Genomic DNA, 26,873 nt, shown 5'->3' with positions numbered 1-26,873 from the left:
AAGTGGAGAAACGCGGGCGCCGCTGCCCTCCAGGGGGGACGCGAGACGGAGCCGCCCCGCCCCCGCCGCGCGGGCTGCGGCCGGTGCGGGCAGGTGCGGCGGCGTCCGGCGCGCAGAGAGTTAAAGGCATCATCGCGGCCATTAGAGGGAAAAGTTGCGGCGGCGAGCGCGGCGGAGTCCCCGCGCCGCCCTGCCCGCCCCTCTCCCGCGGGCTCGGCGCGTGGGGCGCGGATCGCGCGGCTGCCAGGGGCGGGCAGCAGCCAGCCCGCGGCGCACGCACCGGCCGGCGCCTCGCGGGTCCGCCTGGAAGCCGCCGAGCCGAGCCCGCCGCTCCAGCCTCCGCGAAGCCCAGCCCCGCTCCGCAGCCAGCCCAGCCCGGCCAGCGGCGCAGGGTCGGGCGCCGCGCCCGGGTCGGAGACCAGCCTGCCGATACGTTCGCACTCCTCTCTTGTAGGGTTTGGAGGCTGTCGGCTACACTGATGTGACCCCCCCTTTGGAATGATGGGGATCTTTTTGGCGTATGTTGGATTTGTTTTCTTTTCCGTGTTATATGTACAACAAGGGCTTTCTTCTCAAGGTAAGTCTGTGCTGGGTGGCACATGTACGTTTGCTTGCGGGCTGTGTGTGTTCCCTACATTCAGAGAAGGGACAGGCAGATGTGATAAGGTTGCTAGCGAGGGACCGTGGGTTGAGATTGCGTGAATAGTGTTCCATTTGGCATTTTTCTTTAAAGTTCATTAAACTGTCAGCATGCGAGGTTTGGGGAGAAAATCTAGCTGGTGCCTGACAATGAGGTGGGCTCCTCGGTGAGCACAAACACAGGGTTTTGCGTGTGTGTGTGTGTGTGTGTGTGTATGCACGATTTCCATCTGTGTGCATGCACAGGGTAACCACTCATGCATACATAATCATCACAAACAAACACAGAGCTGGATATGGGGGACTTTCCATTGCCAGTCCTCTTTGCTCCTGTAGGCAGACTGGGTTTAGAGTCTCTCTCTCTTTTCTGGGTCCCTGTGACTTCATTTGTATGTGTGTTTATCAAAGGACAGACTCCTCTGAGGACCCATAAAAAGGCACGACTTGCATTACAAGCAGCAGCGGCAGCCTGCTGAACCCAACTGTTCAGGACTTCCTAGGCTGCAGTGGTCGTTTCAGCACCATGAACAGATCACATCTCTGCTGCCAAAAGACTGCATCACTTCTGCAAGCAGAAATGCCATACTCTTCCAGCTTGAACAGAAAAGTCCTTTTCAGATAGGAATGCCTTCTTAATAGCTTCCCTTCCCTTTAAGTGTAAATATAGTTTCATTTCATTAGAGATCATTTTGGGATTTCATAAAATTTTGAAAAGAGACACTGATAATGTCCCTCTTTAAAAAGTGGAGGGACAGTGCACCCACCCTAAATCATTCCTGCAGTCCCCACAATCCTCCTTTCCTTAAGTATGCATTGTGGCTGTACACTTCCATCAGCCACAAATTTTTCCAGGACTACTTTTAGGGAACCATCAGCTCTTTGCAAAGTACCCCTTAGACAAGATAAGAACAACCATGTTGTCAACGAGATAAGAGCATTCCATGTTCAAGAAATGCCTTTAGGAGGAAGAAAACATTTTATTTTTGTGAGTTTTACTATGGCTCCATGAATCCTGCAAACTAGCAGTGTGAAGGTTGGTAATAAAAATGCTGGGGGAAAAAAATCTCCATAGTGACTTCAAAATAATCTTTAATCTGAACAAGCCTGGATGTGTGATTGTTACATCTCAAACTGTATAGCAATTTACCATGCAGTGGCTTGATGGGGACAAATAAAGGTTAATTTGGAGAGAAAGAAATATACACAGCTTGTAAAGTATGCAACTTGTTTCACTGCTGTAGCTTGTAGCTGTTGCCGATAACTATTTTCATACATCAGGAATGTGCATTTTGACAGATAATCATGATCCATTCTGTTACATGAAACATCCAGTTAGTCATAGATTGTTTAGAAACTTAGAGACCAGAGGCTCTCCTCATATTCCAACTTGACAGATTGTCTAAATTGTACCTCACCGAATTTCTCAGTAAGTTCTGTAGAATACTGCAATCTGACAAAAGGCATTTAGATCTAACCGTGGGCAGCCTGGCTAACGGAGAGTTACTGGCAAGCTTGTTAACCTGTCCATGGTCTGATTTAGGCACGAAACCAAAAGTAAGACAGGAAAGAGGCAAGGAAGGGGGCTTGGGGAGCCAGCAAAGTCAGGGATGTCACTGATAGAGGGGTTTGGTTACTGGGTTTTTTGTTATTTTTTTTCAAGTCCACGAAAAATTTAGCAAGCTCTCAAGGAAAGAGACGATGGCAAGAGTGGGGTAGGTATTTCCAAAGGATGCGTTTCTGTTTTCCAGCAAAATTTACCGAGTTTCCGCGGAACGTGACGGCAACCGAGGGGCAGAATGTGGAGATGTCCTGCGCTTTCCAGAGCGGCTCCGCCTCGGTGTACCTGGAGATCCAGTGGTGGTTCCTGCGGGGGCCGGACGACCCGGAGCCTGGGCCCGCGGGGGCCGGCGCACAGGTAGCCGAGGCGCGAGCCCGCAAGGGCCCCGGCGTCTCCCCTCGGCTGCCTGACCCTGCGAGTCCCCAGCCAGGGCCTGGGGCCCAGGATGGTGCCTGGGCCGCTGGGGACCCGCCCGGCTCCTCTAGGGTGAGCGGCCCCCAGGGGTGCCAGGGAGCGAGCTGGAATTTGTCCTGGTGACGCTAAGTTAAACCCGAAGAGGAAATCATGATGTTGAGTCTTTTTCAGTTAAAACTGGGAATAATCTACTCCTCTAAGTATTGGTTTTTATTAAGATGTCCCGATGGCACTGCAATGTGGACATACCCAGGACAGTGGGTGGCGGCATGGATCCTGTGGGGTCTCCAGCCCCGACCCCAGCCCCTTTCTGAGCCAGATCCTCTCGCTCTGCCTTTAGCAGAGGGGGAGGGGCAGAAGGAGGGAAGAAGGCAGGAGAGGAGGGAGGAGGAGGGAGGGGGAGGAGGGAGCGAGGAAAGAAGGGGACAGGGGACCAGGCGAAGGAGGGGGTGGAGGGTGACTAAGGAAGAGACCGGGCAGCAGGGCGGGAAGAGGGAAATGGGGGAGATGGTGGGAAGAGGAAAAGGAAAACAGTGGGAAGAGGGGAGAGCGTTGAGCAACAGCGGCCGGCACGTGTCTGAGCGAGTACAGGAAAACGTGCAAACGACAGCCCGGGAGGGACAAAGATGCAGACACTCGCCTGGGAAACTCGCTCTCGTCTCCGCCCACCCCCGCATCTGCCCCTGCCCGCCCGGGGACCCGCGTCCCGACCGACCGGGAGCGCCACCGCGCGGAGACCGGGGATCGGGGGCCGGGGTCGGGCGGGAGGCGGCCGGGCGGGGGCTGAGCCTGCTCCGCGTCCCCACCCACACGGCTGCGCTCGGACGTGGGGCCACCGGCGCGGCCCGGGGCGCGGGCGCGGGGAGCGCGCAGGGCTGAGCGTTGCGTCCTTGTCCCGCAGGTGGAGCTCTTGCCCGACAGGGACCCGGACAGCGACGGGACCAAGATCAGTGTGAGTCTCTCGGGCCCGGGCGGCAGGGGGCGCCCCGCAGGCCCAGGCGGACTTGAGACTGAAAACCTTTTAATTTACTGTCCCTGAAAAAGGCAATTTTGCAAACGCAGGGTGAGAGCCAGTGGCCTCTTTCTTACCTCACCAGGTATATAAAACCTGAAGAAAATTTAGAGTCCACAAATAAAAGTGTGCGTTTTAATCACGGAAATACCTAAACAATTAACTAGAGAATCATTGTGCTATGCAAAGAGGTTGTGTGACACTTTCTGTGCTTGTTCTTTGTAACAGTTACATAACTGTAAGAGTAAAGAGCTGCAATATTAATGTCTATTGTGGAAATAATTATCCTTTGATAGTAAGTAAAACACTAATATAGGAAAATATTCAGCGCCCAACAGGATGTTGAATTTGTAATGAAATAAAACAACTCAATTTTGAATGTCATTTATAATGCATGCAATGTATTTCCAATGCCGATGTTCAAACTCATATAAATATAAAAACAAAAGCTAATATAAAATATAAAACCATTATTGGAGGAGGTTGACCTACTGAAAATATAAACTTGTAGCTCTCTATTGGTTATTACTTTTAATAATTGTGTATAAAATGAGAAAAAATGAAAATCTTGTTTTTTACTATACCTGAAATGAAGCCATGTAGAATCACCAAATATTAATAATACTGCTTAATTTGATAAATAGAAAATGTTTTAATTACTAGAAATGAAATAGTTATATAATAAAAAGGAAGAAATTGGCTAAGCATAAATATATTATTATTATTTGTTTTCAGGAATATAAAAACCCAGTGACTTACATTTTAAAAGGAAATTTATTTTGAGGGCTCTTACATCATAAAATGGTACAAAATTGGGGTTACATCATAACTAAAAGTACAAATACATTGAGTACAGAATCAAATTCTGTGACCTAAATATGTAATCTCAACATGGAAAAAATAGCAAAGATAAAATATAAGTGGGAAACTCCAATTATAACTCATAAAACACTGACTTTTATGAATATTTCAATTTCAATTGTTCTGGTATCACAAACTTTTGTTTCCAATGTTAGAAGTTTTATTGATAAAATTTACAGTGTTTTTCTCACGTTTTATTTTTCATATGCACATGTAATTAGAGTGATTGTTGACTATTCATCTTCTACCCTTTACCCATCCCCATATTGTTTAAAGGCCAGTAGCAACAGCCTTGCACATCTTGACCTATAAAGACACAGGCAGATAGGTGATCACGCACATGACTGTTAACAGTATTACCTATTATCTATGCCAATAGTTCATAAAATCTGAGTTGAAAAGAGTTCTAGATACCAACTGAGGCAGAAAGAAGTTTGTCCCCAGTTTAGCCACTGTGTGACCTTGAACATATATTCTAAACCACTAGTTATTAACTTAGATTTTCCAGAACAGCTTTTGTAAAATACTGATATAAGCTCTACCCCCTGGGTGCAGACTTAATGTTTCTGCATTAATCACAGTGACAGTACTTTTTAATATCTCCCTAGATGATTCTAATGTACAATGTTGAGAATCACTGACCCAAAGCCCCCAAGCCTCAGTTTACTCAACTATAAAATGGGATTATAATTATAAAGAACAATAATGATAACAAATTATCTCAAACTTTATTAGGAGATTTAACCTAGAATATATTTGGAACTATTGATTTCCATTATTCTATATTATTGGTATATTTATATGTAATTTTGCATACACATAAAAACATACTTATGGCAATGGTTCAAATGTTGGAAATTATCTGTATATATACCACTATATTTAAAAGAAAAGATGAACACTTCTCAGGTTTTCTTAATTATTTATGGCCATTTGAAAGTGCAATGGCTGTTAGCAGAATAAATAACTTTCTGCCTCCTTGACTACTTTTCTCTATCTTTCAAAATTAGCCAAATCCTTAAATCCCAAATGTTTTATGAAATCTTTCATTCTGTCCATCATGGATAACATATGATTATATAACAAATCTAACTGTTGTGATAAAGATGTTTATATAAACATAATTATGTCATATATATTGCCTATAATATAGAATCATATATCTAACATAGTGTATTAACTGGCATAAAATTAATAATAAAATTAGAAAGCCAATTTCAGTTTTGAAAATCAAACCAGTGTTTTCTTGATGGCATCCCAAGTTCCTGCAGAATGAAGTCCCTCTAATGTCTGGAAGTGTGTATGTTAATCTGCACCCTGAGCCCTGCCACCCCATGCCTATAGGCTAGACTGTTTCAAAAATTTGAGAACGAAAATATTTAATATCCAACTATTTTAATAGTGTCTTTAGTAGCCATCCCAGTGTGGGGATAAAAGTATATCCCCACTCAAACTGTTAGGACCAACAAAATATTTTTGTGATCCCTCAGAACTGAGAGGATTCATTTATGGCCCACAGTGAAGAAAGGATGTGTAACCTGTAGAGTTGGCCTCACTGGGTTCAACCGAGTTAAGCAGACAGAAGCCAACCCTGTGATGAGAAATGACAGCGCTGCTACTGGAACCTGGGGAACAGGGCTGCATGGCTAATGGAATCTGGCACTGGCTGGACTGAACTAATTATCCCCAGAGTCTGTGAGTCCAGTTGTTAGTGGAATAGCATAACTAAGACCTTCAGATTTGACATTAAGGAAATAAAAAGCTCCTTGACTGTGGCCATGTGGCCATTAAGACCCTTTAATTTCCCAGCATTAGCAAGCTCAGGGTAAGGAATGGGAACAAAATCATTTGATGCAGTGCTTTATTTTTTACCTGCAATTTTTCAGACAGTGAAAGTCCAAGGCAATGACATCTCCCACAAGCTTCAGATTTCCAAAGTGAGGAAAAAGGATGAAGGCCTATACGAGTGCAGGGTGACCGATGCCAATTACGGGGAGCTTCAGGAGCACAAGGCCCAGGCCTACCTGAAGGTCAATGCCAACAGCCACGCGCGCAGGATGCAGGCCTTCGAAGCCTCGCCCATGTGGCTGCAAGACGCGAAGCCTCGCAAGAACGTCTCTGCGGCTGTGCCCAGCAGCATCCACAGCTCTGCCACCCAGCGAACGCACTCCACCTCCAGCCCTCACGCGGTAGCCAAAATCCCCAAACAAAGTCCACAATCAGGTATGGAAACCCATTTTGAGCCTTTCATTTTACCACTCACAACTCTCCATAGAAAGGTCAAATAGAGTAGACAGATTTATATATTCTGGTTTTTAAATTAGAGACATAGTTCAGTACAAATAGCTACAGGATGTGAGGCCCTGGGAGCCTGAGGTGGCCTGCTCAGAGCGTGTGAGTTTGTCCCATTAGTCACTGATGCTACTTCATGTCCAGGGCACCTAAGAGCTGGACTCTTTTTTTTTCTTTCTGTATTTACACATCATAAGAACAATAAATCATGTACTTTTGGTTACATTATAAATGCATGTTCATTTGCTCTACAGATTTATGTATTGATAATGACCCAAATTAAGAGGCTTTCACTTAATCTAAATGTACATGAAAGAGACATGCCACGTCATGCACACTGTCAGTCCCATAGCTTTGAGCAGGACTGTGCCCCCAGGGCTTGTGAGTCTGAAGGGGCAGCCTCAGCTGTGGGTGATGAAGGGGATGATGCTGAGTTGGGGGGAAGGCAGCGACTGGTGCCCTGAGCGGTGCTGCCCCTGCCAATGGGCCTCCAGGCCGCCGATTTAGCAGCTTAGTCACGTGGTTCCTAAGGCAGCTGTGCAAGTTAAAGCTGTTCTGAACAGCGTTAATTTATGCAATCATTCCGCCAATGGAAGCTCACTGAAGTTTTTTTTAACCTTGATGTGGGATAAAGCCTTCTTGCAATGAGCTGGGCCCTGCACAAGCCTGCGCTGTCCTGATTTTCTCAAATACTTGACATAATACAGGACAGAGGGAATACAAAAATATTTAATGTATCCTTCTTTAAGTTTTTCCCATTACATTTTATCATTAAAGAATTATTGATACCACTATGGGTAACAGAGAATTATATTGCTAATGTCTAAGGTCTCTTCAGCCATTAATTAAAAAAATCATCCTCAGGATGATTTCTGAGATCCCCTCTCATATATATATATATATATGCATGTGTGTGTGTGTATATCAAAAATTATCTTGACCAAATATATATATTTGATATATATATCAAGAACGAAATATGTATATCTGTAAAGATATACATATCTTTAAGTCCTAGCTTGTGAACAATGCTTTTACAATAATGTATGCCAACATAGGTTTTCTGCTAATGAGTGTGATTTGTAGATTTGCAGGGCCCTAGACTTAGGGTCTCTGTGAGTTTGCACTGCCTTTGGATGCAGATGTGTGACTATCCCAGCATGCCTTGGTCAGAGAAGTTCGTGTCAGTCTGAAGCATAGATGACTTAGCCTCTCTTTTATCAACTTCTTTGTTTCCCAAATTAAAATATAAAACCAACATAGCTAGAATATGTGTATGTGTGTGTGTCACACACACAGAAATGCCCACACACATATATACCTTACTGACAATTTTGTAACCATTCTTTAACAAAGGCTTGATGTCTTTGGAGGCATTGCTCCCTCTTCCTTCACACTATCAAAAGAAGAATCTAGACGCTGCATGTAAAATTACAGAGTAGCCTCAGCAGACAATTTACAACCTAATTAGTGAGAACTCCCGATCACAGATGAAATTATTAGCCTGCATAGACTATTCCAAGTTAGATATCATAAATCTGTTCTGTGGAATAAAATCAAACAGATTATCTATTCTAAATGAAGGATTCTAAGCATTGAAATGTTTTATCTATTTCTGGAATATTTTCATTACTGTTGGGGTTAAATAACACACTCCCAAATATCTCTATTTTATTTTAATATCTCTTAGCATTATGATTGGGTATATGTGGTACACTCTAGATATGTTATAAAAATTTACAAATAAAAATGACTGCTCATTTTCCATCTCATCACCAGCCTTGCTCTTAGATACAAAATTACTTTTTCTAGAGTTAAAGGTGAAAGGAGACAAGAAATGCTGACTCAGGAAAGCCAATATTCACTAAAAGCCCTTTTCACTAGAATTATTTGCATATAGAAAGGATTAATCTGAAATATCTCAAAATATTTAATTTCTATCTTTTCTACCAGTGAACTCTGGAAAATACTTTATATACTTTTGCGGACATTTTCTAACTTCTATTTCAAAGGCTGGGCAGCCTGGCCACCCATTCTATTCACGTGTAAGTTCCTACACTTGCACAACCATTGGTGGTAATACAATATCTGGGGTGGATATTTATATATTATATTCACTGTATTACCTACGTTCTGATAATTTTGCTTTACAATTTTCAGATTATATTCAAATAAAGCTTCTTTCAATACCCATGCTTCATCTATTCATTCATTCATTCACCTTCCATCCCTTCACAGAACTCTCACGCCAGGCACAGGAACACAAAAATGGGAGAGACACTTCCTCTCCTCTCCTTTTAATTTGTGAGAAAACAAAATATTTATAAATTCCATTTATCATGTATCTTTCTTTTGTCAGTCTTAAAGGCAAGACATGGTGAAGGCACAAAAATTAAAATCTTGTTTTTACAGAGCAAGAACTATTGTACCAGCCTTTTGTCGCTTATCATTCGATGCCAAGAGGCATGCTTTATCTATGGTATACATGACATTGCATATCAACCCCTGTCCCAAAAGCTGGTCTGTTTTGCTTTTATTTTCATCGTAATCTTTCACTTAGTCGACGAAATTATTTAGTCTGAAACACTCAACTCTTAATTTGTACTATTATTCTGTCAAAGAATTTCTGTCTCTATGAAGGAAAAACATTAGTTGAAAATAACTTTATATAAAATCTTCAAATTGTCACACAATTAACTTAGCCAGTTTTCCTAAGACAAAAATTTACACAAAAAAATAAGATAGAAGAGGTAGTCTATTACCATCTACATATCACAAGATAAAGCTGAGTTTAACTGTTATTTACGCTGGATAGTCCCATATTTTACCAGCTATTTTTCCAAAAGTTGTTACCGCCCAAGCAGGTTCCTTTGCCCGCTGCCCGAGAAGCCAACATGCTCGGTCAGCTGGTTTTACAAGGCAGAGAGAGAGTCTTTAACTCACATAACACTAAGTGGGGAGGTGGCAGAAATTTCTCGAATCTGCCTCCCCAGGAATTTGGGAGACAGAGTTTTTAAGAATAGTTTGGCAGGCAAGGGACTAGGCAATTAGATTTGTTAATTAGGGCAAAATTATAGAGGTATAGGAATCATCTTCTTGTGTTATGAAGTCCCTGGGGTCACAATTCCAGCTGAGTCAGTGCTTCCGTTTGGGCCGCTGGTCTAGGTGGGGCAGCCAATCCCCTGGAACATACCTTAAAAACTACCTTTAGGCTTCAAAAGGTGATGTTATCTATGGAGAAAGTTAAGAATCTTTATGGACACAGCTATGGGGAGAAGTTCAGAATCTTTATGACCAGCAGCTGCGTGGCTCCGGAGTGGCGATTACGGGAGGCAGTTACTAATTATTATCGTTATTTTCAGCTAGGCCCTCAGCACAGTTCTCACCTTGCACCCCGTCGCTGAAGGGTGTTTCAAAGTTAGTGAGTGTGTGTGACTGTGCCCTCCTGCTTGAAATAAATTAAAATTTTTAACATTAAAATAAGTTTAATTCTACCTCCACTTTGTAATTAACAGTGAAAAGTAAAATAATAAAGAAAAATGCTTAAGCACACAGATTAAAGTTGGCTTTTGCAACCCGGTCAGACATTGTCCTCTCCAACTTTGTGACCCTCCCCAGCTTTGTGTGCCTTTGGGACGTTGCTCATGTCCCGCACAGCCTCATCACAAGAAGCTTAGAGAGAGAGAGAAAATGCCAATAAAGACAATGTATGAGGAAAGCAATGCCTGGAATTGAAAGCTGAAGGACTGTGCTGCGGATGTTCTGCGCAAGGAGAATTCCCGAGTGTAGCTGGTGGTCAGGGAGGGCCCAGAGTGACAGGGGAAGCTGCGCATGGAGGCAGCTCGCAGAGCCCTTTCAGAGACGAGGGCAGCACCGGGTGTGAGAGATCACGGATCTCCCCGCGGAGGCGGTGTGGCTCCCTGTTCACAGACAGCACCGAAGTCCACCGCAGCCCCAAGCGTCCCGACACACTGAACCTGCCTCCCCCAACACCGCCAGTCCTTTCAGAAGCCAACGTCTCCCCACGGAGCAGCTCTGCTAGCCCTTCCTTTGCTCTCTGTCTTCATTCTTGTCTGCTGATTCCTCCTCCCACCCTTGCAGACAGACAGGCAGACAAGACTGTGGGCAGCACTCCGTGGGGCTGCTGTCCGGAGGTCGCGTGCTCCCCCACCCCCAGAGGGCCCTGTGTGCCGGCTCCTCCGTCCCCGCGTGTCCCTCTCTCCAGTCTCTTGATCAGTCCTATCCAAGTGCTCTCTTGCAAGCCGTGGGTGCCTCCTCTTCCTATCCCCACCCCCCGGGTCTCCTCCTCCCCAGCTCCTGGACAGCCTTCGTCCTCTGGCCACCCTTTCTTGACAGTCTTCCCTTTCTTCTAGCAGGCTGGGGCCCTGCTCACTGGCTCTGAGCACGCCCCTCTCTCCTTTGTTGGCTTCCCCACCTAAATTCCTGTCTTAAATGTGGTTCTCTTCCCATTCCTCACCCTGTGGTCTTCCCATCCATTTCCATGGTTTTGAAGGCTAACTTTTCCTTAAAAAAATTTCCCATTCATCTTTCTTTTTCTGACTTCTTTCTGTAGATCCAGACTAGAGTTCACTGTTGTCCCCAAAACATCTCCACATATAGGTCCTATGGGAACTGTGGTGGACTAAGGATGGCTGCACACTTGTCCACACTCCACGCAGTAAGAGCCCATGTCCCTTCCCCTGGAGCCTGGCTGGCCTGTGAGCACTTTGAGCAATAACGTAGGAAGAATTGATGCTGTGTCAGTTCCAGACATAGCCTTTAAAGACAGCCTCTGCCCCGACCTGTTAAAAGCCAGCTGCTCTACAAGGTACACATCGGCCTTCAGGCCACCTTGCTGAGGGAAGCCCCAGCCAAGGCCCTGGATGGGAGTAAGGAAGCTGCCTTGGCCCCCCAGCCCACCCCACCTGCATCTCCCTAAGCTCCAGCTGCTACTCACGGCAGCCTGAGGGAGCCGGGCGGCACTGCCCCGCTGAGCACGGACAACAGAAGAGTGAGAGAAAATAATCTGCCGTCCTTTTGAGGCACTGGGTTGCAGGGTGGTTTGTTTCACAGCAAAGATACCCAGATCAGGCACCCAAAGCTCAAAGATTCCAAACTGAATTTGTTATCTTAGCTTTCTGACCAAAAAGAAATGTTCTTCCTCCTGAATTCCCAACTCTTTTAATAACATCATCACAATCACAGGTCTTGAGGACACCTTGAAAATGTTCTTATCTCCTCCTCTGTCACCATACTGCATTGTCCTGGTAATTGCTGTCTCCCTAAAACAGCCTGGAAAACTGCATCTTTTCTGTTCCATCAACACTGGTTTCATTCTCAACATAAACCCGCTTTGCTTTCCTCAGCTATTCCAACAGTTCCTAGTCATTCCTCTGTTCTGAGTCTAATACAAGAAACATCACAACAGAGCACGCGGGAAGTCACTGGCACTTCCAAGCACCACCGCTGACCTGTGTGCTCCCACTTCCAGCCTGGTTTCTGCTGGGTCTCTAATCCTCACGCTTAGTCTTCCTGGGATTGCCTGAAGGTTGTCAGGTACTTTCTTAGCTCCCAAATGTCTGTTTTTTGCCTGGGTCTTTCCCAATTTGTTGTGTTCCTACTCAAACGCAAATTCCTTTATAAAGCTTACTCCTGTTTTCTCAGTCAGAATTGATTGTTTCCTCATCCAGTTCTGCTCAGCAACTTGTTGACGCTGACTTTGAAGCCTTATTCGTCGTGCCCTGTATTGTAGTTGTTCCTCCTCTGCTGCTCCCAGGCCCACGCTCCGGGAGAGCCCTCAGTCCCGGGCCAGTCCGGCTGGCGGAACTGCAACTGACTGTAACTTTGTGGCTACAAACGTCCTAACTTGCGTTTGCATTCCTCCAAGTGTCTCGAACAAGTAGAGCTCGTGTTTTTATTTTCTTTTTTGTGTAATTATGTTTTCGTAACTAGATAAGTTTGCCAATATTCCAGAGCTGATCAAGACTCCCCAGCAGCGTTTGTCAAACTGAGTAGTGCAGCCTATTTCTGTCAGACTCACCACGGAGCTTGTTAAAGATTCATGTTCCAGAACTCCACCCAGCGCCCACTGCATCAGCATCTCCATGTCCGAGTCCGGAACCAGAAATAGGCATTTTTATGGTCCATTACTTATAAGAATCATTAGCTTTAAAAATTTTTTCTAGGTGAGAGAAACAAATTTGTATCATTTACTAGGAGACGTGCCTGTATGTGTCATGCCAGCAAACACTGTGTTAGAGATTGCGCGCTTTCGCTATTATTTTTTCCAGTGTTGAGCTGGACTTTTTCAAAGCTGTTCGCTGCTGTGATCAACAGCTAGTATTTGTAAGAAAACTGGCCATGGTTAAGGTTCTTTCTCCCGGCGTGGAGTCTGCGGCTGCCCAGCAGGAATGCTGGTTCTCTGAACCCCGACGTGCTATTGCGGTGTTTGGCCATGATGTGAAACCGAGAGCTCACCGAAGCTCCTCTGCTGCCGGCAGACGTGGCCGCTTTCCAAAAGTGGCCGCATCCAGCAGGAATGATCTTAAAACAGAATTTCAAAGCTGTTGGGAGGAGGGAGATGAGGAGCTGAGGGTCTGTGCAGGGAGACTGTTTGCCTGATTTAATATACGAGTAAATGGTTCACTGCTTTGAGGTAGAGTCAGTCATATAACGCAGACCTTAATGTTGATTTTGGTTTAAATGATCCAGCTTGGCTGCTTACACAGGTTAAATTAATTTGATCACTATAATTCTATCAGTTAAATGGCTACTATGTAAATCAAGTGTCTGTGAATAAGATGAAAAATAGATTTGAGGCAATGATTTGGATTATGCAGGCCAAGGAATCTGCTAGAGCTATGTTTGACCCAGAATTATGTAAATTAAGAGTCTATACTGGTTAAATTCTCCTGTAAACCATATTTAATTTTACTCATGAAAATTCAGTAACAATTTGGGCCTACAATACCAAAACCCATTTGAGGCTGGATGGGCCTTTCCAGTCATGACTGGCCATGTGAACTTGGGACTCCTAGGTCCTCTGTCATTGAGCAGACAAGAAGCTGAACATGCCAGGGCTCCAAGCTTTTGTCTCGAGTGATTTCAGGGTCCTTGTGATTTCAGGCAGCTACCACGGGGGCAGCTTGCTGGATAGATGGCCACAGGGCTGGGAGATTGCTGGAAAAGACTTCACTCTGTTGGTCAAAATAACACACATCCTGAAAGGGAAAGGAAGGGCCAGAGCTCCTTCCTCCACGGACCCCTTCCACCGCGGGTAGCCGGACGCAGGGGACTCATCTCAGCTGTGAAGGGCACTGACACCTTCTGCCCCTGGCTCTGCCTGGTCTCCAGGAGAGGCAGGAATGCTCCACAGTGACAGAGAGAACTGGTTTCCATCTCAGCTCCGTCACTCACAGCTGTGTCTGTTTTCTCATTTCTTAAATGGAAACTACAGTGCAGTCCTCATAGAGTTTTGTGGATTAAATAAAGTTATATACATATAGGGCTCCATAAGCCTGCAATAAATGGTAACCAGTTGTGTTAATATGACTGTGGGCATGGGCTTGCATGTGACTGTTATCATCAGCAAGGAGATGACGAGAGCAAATGGTCTACCCTACCTGGCTCCTCTAGGCGAGTATTCTTGCTGGGGTGTGTAAGTGATGAGTTAAGGCAGGTCCTATGGTTTATAATCCTAGAGCTTCCTTTTCTTCTCTGTCCTCATGCCATTAATTGCTGATAAACTGTTCGCGTAACCATAACATACTAGCTACCAGCTGTCATGCCCCAGCTTGTCACTAGATCTTTATTGTAAAACACAATGAAATTCCAAAGGGTTTTCAGGAATTTAAACTGTGACCTGAATAAACAACATGTATTTAGAAGCCCTAATTCTACAACATGGCTGTTATCTTAATTAAATTCAAGCTCTTAAGAAAGATTTTCTGAATTTTTAAAGTCACAAAGTAATTAACAATACATCTGAAAACATAAACAAGTGAGAATATTTTTAAAAGCCTTACAAAGACAGAAAAATAAAATGGGAATAACAAGTAATGATGAAAATGTCATAGTTTGTGGTACTGGATAGGCACACAATTGGTTCCTAGATTCACCATGTACCAGCTTGTTATTTTGAATGAGCTGCTTACAAAATCTCTCTGAACCTAAGTCCTTATTTATAAGACTGATATGGTAATACTTATCATTTTCAGCATTAAGTGAGATAATGGATTTTAAACATCTAGCAGAGTAAACCCAGCACATGAGTGAGCTCAGCAATAGCTAACTTTCTTCCTCTTTACCTCTCAGATGTACGAATATGTTATTAAATAACCATGATTTAAAAGGATAATAAAGAAACATATATATGAATAAATATTAAAGAAAATAAAATAAGCCTGGAAAGCTCTCAAATTGTATAAAATAATATATTGTTTGATGAATTAAAAATAGAATATTAACAAAGGATTTATTTAATAAATGCCAAAAGGAAATATATTGTCACAATTGACCATATGTATCCAAATGAACTCTGATAAAATAGCTAAACAGTAAAGAAAAATTAAATGTAGGAAGATTAGCATAAACCAGAGGCCTGAGGCTTTGAAGGTTTAAAGTTACAAAATAATTTATAAATGAAAATAACATTTTACTGTAAATAATTTAAAATATTTGTTTAATTAGACCAAATGTAACTAAAAAGTGAAGCAACAGGCAAGGAAATATTTGTGTCTAATACTCAGGAAAATAAAAGTATCAATATTTGCAGATGCTATAGTTATGTAACCCCACTCCAAATCACTTAGACATATCAAAAGTGTTCATGTAAAATGAATAAAAACAAGGTAAAGGTAAACTTAAGTCAATCTTATATATAACTGCAATATCAAAATAGAAAGTATTTGGGGTATAATATAGAATCCTCAACAGTAGCAACAAGAAAAAGATATAAAATATAGAGTCTTTTAAAAAAGACAATAATAAGTAGTATGAAGACTACTAGAACACTTTATGGAGAGCCTGTAAGTTTGAATAAATGCATGAACATACTACATTTTTGGATGGCTAGTCTCAGTACTGTAAATATGTCAGAGTTTTCAAAAGTATTTATAAATTTGATGCAGTCACAGTCAAAATCACTTGTCATTTTTTAAAAATTTGACAGATATAACGTTGTCAAAGATTTTTTAAATCTGTAAGCATCACCAAGGTTACAGTGAATCAGGCATTCTGCTACATTATCACTTACACAGTGAAATGGTCATTGCCTTCTGAAGGAAAACTTGTCAGGAAAGATCAGTCACAGGGCTTTAGATTGTATAGCTGCCGGAATGTCCCTGAAATTATACTTCTGGGAGGAAATTCCAAGCAGATCAGTAGTGAGTCATGCACAGGGGTGTTCATCACAGAGTTTTTCATATAACTAGAAATACACAAAGGATCAAAAATAGGGAAGTTACCCAATGAATATGTTAAAACATACAGTGACTATTAAGCAGCGTCTAGAATCATGTTTTCAAAGAATGTTTAATGACATTACAAAGGACTTGATAATATAACATGAAAATACAGGATACAAAACTTTAGTTAAAAAATATAACTACAAAACTTTAAATTAGTCTGAGCTATGTGGATAGAAAAATAACAAGAAAAAATATATGAAAATGTACAGCAGAAGTCAAGATAAGGCATGGTATTTAATTTTTTTATTATTTTGCTTGTATTTATAAAACTTGCACAGTGATGATTTATTACTTTGTTATAAGAAAAAAAGGAAATTTAAAATTTTCCAGATTTAAAAATGATAGGCAGGTATGTGATGAGAGAGAAAATAAATTAGCAAACATATAAATTATTTCAACATATAAAATAAAATAATGGTGTATAATTATGGAGCTCATGGCAAAATATAAAAAATATATATACACATGTACATGTGTATACATACAGTACTGTTATGAAAGGCATATACATAAAAATTGCTAGTAGCATTAAAATTAGGAACATTGAATTTTATCATATCTCATTTCCTGGAGACTGGGTAGAGAATCTGACCATTCAATTATTCTTCTTGGTTTTCTAAGCAAATAGGTATGATCTTTACGAATGTATACTGATCAAATAAATCAAGCATCTATAAAGTTTATAAATAAAATATTGTGCAGTCATTTCTCCTCTCAATAGTCTGACTCACAACCCCCAACTCCAAGGGAGATCAAAGTGATGAGTAATGCATCGTTACTGGGAGTATCTAGGGACTTCAACACACGGGAAGATTTATAAATAAGAATTATGTTTTTACTTACTAGGACTGCTTCAAAACAGACTCTGAGAGAGCATTTCATATGAACTCAGAATCCTATGGGTATAAAAGAGGCCAAATATAGGTGGCACTCTTAGTGCTTGAATTAAAGCAAATACTAAAAGCTAGAAGTTATGATTTCTCAATCCATGAAGCTGACAACTATGGAGCTATAGAGAAAATAAAAAAGATGAAATTAAATTAAGCAACTGTATTATCTTCACAGACATAAACATTTTAATGAAGATTAAATAATGCAGTCAGATATTACAAATTTTAAAATATAAAGGTGTCATCCATAGTGAGGGGGTCTGTTGTGAGGGTAATTTTTTTCTTGCTTCATTTGGATGTCTTCTGTTGCAGACATCTCCTTAGCAGCATCTTCTTCAGCTATTTATAAAATATTTTATTTTTAATTTTTATGATTAAACAAATGCATATGCTATGAAGCCAATTTTTTCACTTCTATCATTGTAAATAGTTAATTTGAAAAATGCTAAATTTAGGGACCAAACAGGAGAATCATAACCACTAAATACAAAAAAACTTTAAAATTTAAAAGCTCACTATTTCAAACTATCTGAAAATATGTAAGGGTTTTAAAGATAAGAATTCTGTCCTGATACTTTTAGTGTTATGGCAACACCTAGCACTGTGTTAAGCATGTAATTAGAGTGAAATCCTTAGGGATTGAAAATTATGTTTTGGTTTATGTGTAGTACAAAACATTTATGAGGATAATATCACCACTAAAAATATACATGAATTTTTATGTAATTTGGTCAATGTTTAAAAATATAACCTCAGACCACCTAAGTAGTAATGGTCAGAGCAGATCAGAAAATAGCACTTGTACCATCATCCTGCGTTGCATACTCATGACAACAATATTATTGATCTATTTAAAATGATATTCAATGATAAGTTATGTGTAGGAAGTTTAATTAACAGTCCCCGGCAATGGCTTACTCCTATACTTTTATTTGCATGTCTTGATAAATAGGATTTGAATAAAAAATATTGCTTCAAATATTTCAAATTACTTAATTCTGGTAGCCAAGAAGATAATTTCCATTATAAAGATAATTTATATGTCATTCTAATTCAGAAAATTTTGAAATAGTTAGATTAAGAAAAAGAATAAAGCCATTGGCTCAAACTTTGAAAATATATAGGTAAATATCTTAAGATATTTTCCTTATCTGAAAACAAGTATATTTTCTAAGGCCATGTAATTGATGTCTTTGTACATCCTGTTGGCCTTAGGTCCTCAAATAATTCCTTCCTCAAAATCAAACATTACTGAATAATAAAAATTATTTTTTTTAATTTAGGCAAATTACTGCATTTATAAATTATGATATCTTTACTTTTTAATTTATATTATGAAGATATATGGGAATTGAAATCACATATTTACAGTTATGTTTCTTTCCTTCTCTTTCTTTTCCTTCTATTTTTTCCTCCACTGTCATTTCTTTAAAAATATAGGAAATTTTTCTCTCATGGCATTGCAGGTGGGGATCTATAACAATATGCATAAAAGGGTGTGGGTAAGAAGAGATATTCTCTATTTGACCAATTAGTGAGCAATTGCTCAAATATTCAGCCAAACAGACTCCTACTTCTTCAACTCAGGAGTTATTAAAATACGTTTCTCTGGGCTCTTCACTTAGTAGTCAATAATACTAGCTGTGGTGCACTTTACATCGGCTTTCTAATTCAGGGCAAGCTGTCCTGGGTGCTCTGGGGGAAGTGCTCTGGGTGCACAATCCCTGAAAAGAAGCCATTCCACTTCAGTGCTAATTGTCCTCAAAATTTCCCCTTTGCATTCCCCAACATGAATGTACTTTCTGAAGCCCTTGGTTAAATTCAGCATTATTCAACATCATCAGTGCAACAGAACTATGTGTGGAATTCCAAATATGGAATTTGTGATCAAATAGTCTGGATTGATATATAACTATGCATTATGAATAAGGAGTTTGCTAATTAATAATGAAAGCATACAAGCAGGAAGCATATTTAAACTCCGTGAGCAATACTTTCAAGCACTTTAGCAGCATTTATTTATATACCAGTAAATAGAGTGCTAATGATACATCATTTTTATTTATGCATTGAAACAGTTATTAAACGTATGTGATATTAAAACTTCATCCTTTAAAAACATTTTGTTTTTCTACCAAGTTGCATTGTTTTCCCTTCCATTCTGTCAAAACCACTCATATTTCCATACATACTTAATAGTCAGCATTGGGACATTATAGAGTTTTCAGGTATGAAGAATGGCCAGGTGAAATTATGATGCACATTCATGTGTAGCATCTTAGTTCTAGAGTCTACAGAAACTGCACTGGAATCTCAGCTAGACTCCTACCAGCTGGGTAAACTTGAACAAGTCACATAACCGCTTTCAGCTTCAGTTGCCCATCAGTAAAATGATTATTGTGACCCATGGGACTGTGGTCAGGGGTAGAGAAAAATGTGTTCAAAAACACAAAGTACTTCTATCATAATCATCATCCCATCTGTACAAGCTGAGTTCTTACTTGTATAGGTGAGTTATATGAAAATGTGCTGTTTTAAGATGCACTGTGGCCTCAGCAGGAGGGAGGCAGCATTGTTTTCACGTGTCCATTCTCCAGTAACTGCAGAAGGTAGAAATCCCAAAAGGCTGCAGAGACTGGTTATAAGCAAGAGGAGAGTCTGGAACATTCTCCGGTGAATGGAGCATCACACATGTGCCTTGTAGTGTAGACCATGTGTTCGTGGCAACTGAGCTTTTTCCCCCAGCTACAGCAAGAGGCCTTCCAACTAGAATAGAGCTATAAACTCGCTGACTAAAGGAAAGCGACAAAGAAAATTTAAACAGCTGCTGCCAACATGCTGAGGCATATTAAATAAGCAATTTATGTATTAGGTCAAAATGAGGCACATTTCTTTTCAAAAATGGATTTCTGGAAGAAATTGGCACTGGACCTGTAAGAATTCTAATAAAAAGGTATTCTTCTCAAAAAATCTTAGGATAAAATCATCCTATTATTTGACCTTTCCCCTTAAATAGTGATTTAGTATGTGCAAAGTTGAATGAAAATTGCATTAACAGTTAGCTCAGACTTTCCCACCCGGCGATTTCATTTCTGAAGCAGGCGTCTTGATGAGAGGGACTGTGCCGGCGTCTGTTGGGAGAGCTGCGATGGACGCTCAGCTCCTGGTAAACTGCACTTCTTCACACACAAGCGAAGTTATGGACTCTGCAACTTCTGTTGGCGGGTTTCCATTTTTAGGTTAGTTCTTGGGATGCGCCTCACACTACTGTTCACTTTCACAAATATTCTGGGGCCTTTCACCAGGGAGCCACCGTGGGAGAGAAATTGTTCTCTTCCTTTTTTCTTGCTCCTTTTGCTTCCACTAAAAACTCAAACAAGAAGATAAAGAAAAGCCTAGCAAGCAGAGGCCCTGTGTGCTGCATGTGCCCCGGCTAAACCTCTCATTTGCATAGGAAATTACACAGCAAATTAATCCATCAGAAAATATTCAAAGCCAAGAGAAGGTGGATATTTGGAGAACTGGTAGAGTTTACATAGGAGAAATTGCTTAGGTAGCTGTCTCCACTCTCCGCTTAGTACTTTGAAGCAGATAGCTGCACCTCCTATTTGGGTGGTCTTTCCTGATAGCCAAGAGCTCTAACTGCCATCACCTCCCTGTCACTAACTAATGATGGCACTTAGACCTACAACTTAAACTTTCTTAGCCCCAGGCTATCAAATTTGAATCAAAAGCTTGAAAAAGAGAAGTCCTTGGAAAGAAGAGGAGTGTCTGCAGAATGGCGAGCCAGGCCTCACGCTAATATGCAATTGAATTCAGAGGAATCTTTAAACTGTGAAAGTCTATAATATGGAAAGTTCAAAATATTGTTATATGATAAGACACCTGGCTCATCGTGAAGAGCAAAGCAAGCTTTATTTCTTATTAATTTTTAGGAAAACCAAGAGGCTGGTAATGTTTTTATATCCAATATTTATCAGCTCAGAATTGAGGAAAAGTTAAGTTTTATATCAAGTAAGTTTTTTTTCCCTGAAGTATGTTATATCTGGTGCATTTTCCCAGGAAAGATGAGTAGATATTCAAGTAATAGCTTCACACCGTGATTTAGCAGACGTGAGGACACTGGAGCAACGCTGCTTGCCTCCGAGATCCGTGCTCTGTGGTGGCCGTGTTGCTGTTTCATTTCCGGGTCATCGCTTTACTCCCTATTACCCATGGCATCTAGAAGGGGCTGCTCATGTGGCCACGCGACGTTTTCCTGACCTGTGTTTGCCCAGTTGTTGAGAGGATTCACTGAGACACCGGAAGCGGAAGCGCAGGCCTGCCGCACCTGGCGCGCACGTGGCCGGCTCCCCGCCCGTCCTGTCCCGGGGGAGTGAGGCGGCCACGGGCGGGAGCGGCCTTGCCCGGGAGCCCGGGGTCCGCGCTGCCCACGCCCGGCCGGTGGCCCGGGCTGCCGAGGACAGTCTCTCGGCTACCGTGCTTTGATTGTTTTTCATCTTGCTTTTTTTTTTTTTTTTTAAGAAATAGTTGGAATTTCTGTTACTCTCTGAAACAGTGATGATAGTGAAGATAATACCTTTAAGGCTTTTTCCATATTTCTCCGTGGTCGGACTTGCATTTGTCACGCTGTCGTGAGAAGCGCTTGCGCGACGCGGTTGTCGCGCGAGGAACGAAGGGCGGAGAAACGGCCGCGAAGCTTCCGCGCCGCTCGCACGTCTGAGGAGACTTCTTGACGCTTCCGCTTACAACGCGGAGAAAACGCCGCCTCCGCCGTGCGAAGACACGGGGAGCTACACCTGAGAGGGCATTACGAAATCTTTCAGCTTGAAACCAAATGAAAGGCGTCCTGATTAGATAGAAGTCTCGGATGCCGCGAGTGGCATTCTGATCCTGAGGCGATCTCCGGGTCCTGTCAGGCGACTCCTCGCCCGGGCGCGCGTTCACACAGTTCGGACAACAGCACCGCCTTTCTTCCTCACAGGGCACTTTGCGTTGGGTGCAAAGTTTTGAAACTTTCAAGGCCTTGTTTTAGACATTGAAAGTCATAAAAAAGAAATCACTAAAAATGTCACTCCGTCCTCGTAACGAGCTAACAGTGAGACCGGCGGGACTGGCACGCAGCGGCCCGGTGAGGGCCGCGGGACGCGGGAGCGGAACGCTGCGGAGTCCGGAGGACGCGCGCCGCCGGCCAGCCTGTGGGGACAGACGAGCCGACCGCGGGCGGTTCCAGGCAGAGCTGACGGCATTAGGGGTGTGACAAGTTAGTTATCCTGCTTGACTTGGACCTCCAGCAAGGAGCAAAAGAAACCAGGTAAAACAAAATAGGCGATCCCATTGTAACCCCATGCCTGGAATACTAATGTGAAAAAATAAAACAATAATGCATGGGCAGTTACGCCGCTCATCTTAGGAAACAGAAAAAGTAAGTATCTTATCTGAGACGTCAGAAGTGAGGGGCAGCCAAGGAAATTCGAACGCGGGGACCCTGGCAGCGACACCGACTCTCAGGATTGCACAAAAGTAAATCGTTCGCGTGTGTGGAAACCAGCACGGGGCGTGAGGAGGGGCCAAAATTTTTTTTTTATATATGGCAATAGAATAAATCATAGCATGTCTGATAAACAATAATGGTACTATGAAAGTAGTATAAGTCTGGATGAAAATGACTATGATGATTATTTGTTAAAGTTACACAGGACAGTTACAGCATCTCAGAGTCTCAGATTTCACTGTGCAGAAGTCTTCAGAGCTGCCAAGATAAAGGGGTGCATACCTCTTCATTCATGACACCCATAAAAAGCAGAAAGAAGAGAAACGCTATAGGGGACCTGATGACAATATATGTGCTTCAGCACTTAATATATAGGAAAAAAATGTATCATTGTCCTGATAGAAATGAATTTCATTTCATTAACAGTTTGCTAGTAAATTCATACCCCTAGGTGGATGGATGATTAGAATCTGAAGAAAATTATACTCTGTTGCAACAGCATAGTGCATATCTGGTGGCAACTCAAAATTTTAGTAACCTCAAAATGTCTTTACACTTTGGGTACCTTTTCAGTTATAATAGTCATGTAAATTATGCTTTAACTTGCACATGCTGGACGTACTATGATAGGGAATGTCAGGTTGAAATGAGCTGCTCTCTCAGTAGTTCACAGGGCTGACGGGGTCAGGTGTTTCCCATGCAGGGATGATTAACTGAGAAGGGGCCACATCAGACACAGCGCAGTTCCAGCAAATTTGAGCTAATCTGCAATGCCTAGGCTGAAAAGAAAACTGTTATTTCACGAAATATCTTTTTAAAGAGTGAACCGTTTTATTGCTTTCGTATTGTTTAAACTTTATTCAATACCAGACATATTTTGTATCAAATCAAGTGCCATTGGCTACTTAGGGAGCCATCTAATAATTTTGTTTTCTTTCTTTTTTTCCATCCATCAAATGAATCCCTGTCAAAGAATCTCTCATCAAAAGATAACAAGAATACGTGTTTAATTCTGGAAAGCTCTGATGCTAGTTGTTCTACATAGAGTGCATATGTTTTCCTTGCATGTTCTCTGTACTTAGAGCTACACATGGACTGAAGTATCACTTTTGCATTTTTTGAAGCTTGTCACCCAGCTTGAATAAAGGAACTCTTTCTAGAGACCCACCACTAACCTCTGGGTCTGCAGCCTAGGTTTCTGTGAGGAGAGACAGTGTTACATATATGGCCCACCTTATGTTGATTTGCCAAAAAGGCAAATCAATAACACTAAAGTAGCCTAACAGAAAAAACAATAACAAAAAACTAATGTGAGTCTGCAAAATAGTCACATTAAAAGCCCCAAATATTTATGCTGTGTATACAGAGACTTTTTGATAACAAGGGGTTCTGACACAATTATTATCTTTGCCAATGTGGACCTGAGCATGATTTGGCTGAAATACTCAAAAGATGGAATGTTCCCACTCTTTCCCACTCCAAACACCTTTAACTTTTCTCCAATAAAAAAAAAAAAAGAAATGTTTTGAGCCTTATCACATTTTAATTTTTACTAATAAATGTATTTAATATGTCATTTGTAGCCAGAAGCTTATTGCATAAAATAGATGAAGAAAAAGTGTAAACATACACTTTAATTTCTTCCCTTAGATAGTCTTGGTGCTCTTTTAAGAATTTCCAATTCTTAATAGCATTAACTTTTCCCCAGATCTCAAGGATAAAAAAATAAGAAAGATCTTACTTACTTTTTAAAACCTACCCAAGATAGTACTTCAAGAAAGAGTTTACTGTAAAAGTAAATGCCCAAACATACCCACCCTACCGCACAGTCTCCCCATTGTTGAGAAGCCTGCAGTAGTAAAGCAGGGTGTGTTTTTAGGTACCAATATAGGAACAACCAACGACTATAGGGAGTGATCCTCAAGGCATTACTTGAGGGAAAAGTATTTGGATTTGTTCCTCTCAGTGTTCCCAGCCATGGGATGGCAATGTATGAAAACAGACAAAACAAACACCACCAACTTCCCGGGACTGAAATCCTTTGTATGTGTTGTTATTTGCAGTGCATGCCAAGACATTCATGAGCACCAGAGCCAAGCTGGCGAGCTAATTAAATATATAATGTATGTGTTTAAAACAGCCTAATAAGGAGCATTGGAAATCTTCAAGATGAGCGAATATCTTATAACTTCTTCCGCAGGTGCGAGGATAGCTACAAGCCATGGACTTTCTGTCCTGCTTCTTGTTTGTGGCTTTGTGAAGGGTGCTTTGCTTTAATCTAAAGTGCTGACTTTTTTCCAATATCACTTTCTCTTCTTAAAGCAAAGAGCAAATCGCCTGTAAAATCTACGGAGCGGACAGCAAAGTTGACCCTAAACTCCAAGCACCACCCTGCACCCACTGTACTCTAATTAACTACACAAGGAGCGCCTGCTTCCGGAGGCATAAACGAAGAGGCTATCACACGCTTTGTTGATAATATTTTCTTTGGCAAATCACTGATCTTTTATTTCAAGAGAATTAGTGTGGAGTGATAGGACATTTTCTAACAGCGAGATCTATTTTTTTCCTTTTCTTTCGGCGACTAAAATCATCATCTCACTGACTGCTCAGGGGTTGGCCTGAACGTCCCTCAGTATACTAAATATTTACAATGGATACCACCAATTTCCTACTAAACGACACTATTATATCTGCAGGCAGCAAACAGAGATCAAAAGGCAACAGAACATAAACTACCATCAAACAAAACACCCTTTTGGGGGCAAGAACAAAATTATCAATATTGCAAGTCAACAAGGAAGACATTATTTTAAATAAGGAATAACAAAAGGAAGAATTTTTTTTCCCCTTTTTTCTTGGATTTTTCTTCTTTTTCTTGATTCCAGTTCTTGTTCAATGGTGGCAAGTGCTGATTATGGCCAATCCCTGTCAATCATGGGAGGTTTATATAAATACATTTTGAGTGTTCTATATTTCAGTGTATTTTAATTCATTTTGCAATTCCTGTATATGCAAACCTGAAAAATTCTGTAAATTGCTTAGAGTATGTGTGCTATAACTTCAAAGTAGATGTACTATGACCCTCATGCAAGCTGATTTTTATCATTATATATATAAATATATACTTACGAATATCTGTATGTTGAGCCACCAACCAACTTTTTTTGATAAAGCATTTGTTTTCCATTTATGCTTCACACATCGTGTGACTTCCGTAGCACGTTGCTTCACTGCCACAGTTTGGCAGCTGCAGGTCTCTGCTGTCCTCTGCTTCCTTCTGGAAAATGCACATTCACAGTTGCATCAGTCTCTGACGGATGGATTGACTTTATCGCGTGTGCCATGTTGGAGTTGGCTATGTTCCTTCACACACGGTGTTTGTTGAGATTTGAGGGTCTCCTGGTTCTGAAGAATGTACACGCTCTGGTTGTGACAGCTGTCCCTGTATTGTTACCATTATTACTATTGTTAAAAAGGATGTTGCTTCTAGAAAATTTGCCTTGCTGGTGAGTGTGGGGAAGGCAGTGTTGTTGCCGTGGCTCCCTAGATTCTGGAGGATCACTTCTCACTATGGCTGGAAATGCTGCTTCCTTTGACCTTTACAAATTTTCGTAGCTTTGTCATTCTGTTATTTGCTGCTAATTATATTTTAATGTCTCCTAATTAAAAATTAAAATTTGGTTGTTGGCTAAATACAATATGCAAAAGATGACTGCAGATCCCTGACTACAGAAGATTAATGTGTTCAGTTTTCACTAGTTAAGTGAATTATAATTTTAAATATTCCATTATTATTTTTAGATTTATGATAATTCAGATTATTTTATTTAGAACCTGTTTTCTGCTCTGGCAAAGAAAGACAGGTGGAACTATTGGCATGCTCCGCATACACTATGGACTCCATATGGCTTGTGAAAGAAGTGACCTCAGTTTTCCTTCCAGAGAGAGTCTTCCATTTTCTTTTATTACAAAACCAGAAGATGATCTGTGTGGAACCAACAGATCCCAGCCTACAGGCCTAAATGAAGCTCGAAGGCTAAGAGTACCTCTGCTTTTCAAAGGTAAACACATTGATTTTCTGCAATTCAGTTATAAGCAATGTGCATATTTTCATGATATTCTTGGCATTATCTTCTGAGGAGTAATGTTTCATGCTAAATCTTTTATTGCCATTTTTCTTGTTCATTTAGTTTATTATTTCAGCCTAATGAGAAAAAAATAAATAAAGGTTTCAATTGCACTA

The 26,873-nt window shown here is 41.4% G+C and overlaps 1 protein-coding gene across 2 annotated transcripts; it reads left to right on the top strand.

The window, feature by feature from the left end:
* The first annotated feature begins 359 nt into the window (after nt 1-359).
* On the top strand, nt 360-26,873 carry VSTM2A (V-set and transmembrane domain containing 2A). Of its 2 annotated transcripts, none has more exons than XM_069462204.1 (5): nt 360-577; nt 2,388-2,554; nt 3,513-3,563; nt 6,371-6,707; nt 24,950-26,873. In XM_069462204.1, the coding sequence occupies exons 1-5, from the start codon at nt 499-501 to the stop codon at nt 25,036-25,038; spliced, it is 723 nt and encodes a 240-aa protein (XP_069318305.1). In that variant the 5' UTR covers nt 360-498; the 3' UTR covers nt 25,039-26,873. The 2 variants fall into 2 exon arrangements, with proteins under 2 accessions (XP_069318305.1, XP_069318306.1); XM_069462205.1 differs by having other exon boundaries at nt 24,828-26,873.

Source organism: Eulemur rufifrons, chromosome 29, assembly GCF_041146395.1.
Source record: "Eulemur rufifrons isolate Redbay chromosome 29, OSU_ERuf_1, whole genome shotgun sequence".
NCBI classification, from domain to species: domain Eukaryota; kingdom Metazoa; phylum Chordata; class Mammalia; order Primates; family Lemuridae; genus Eulemur; species Eulemur rufifrons.
Note: the sequence above shows the minus strand (reverse complement) of the source record. Positions and strands in the feature narration are given on the sequence as shown.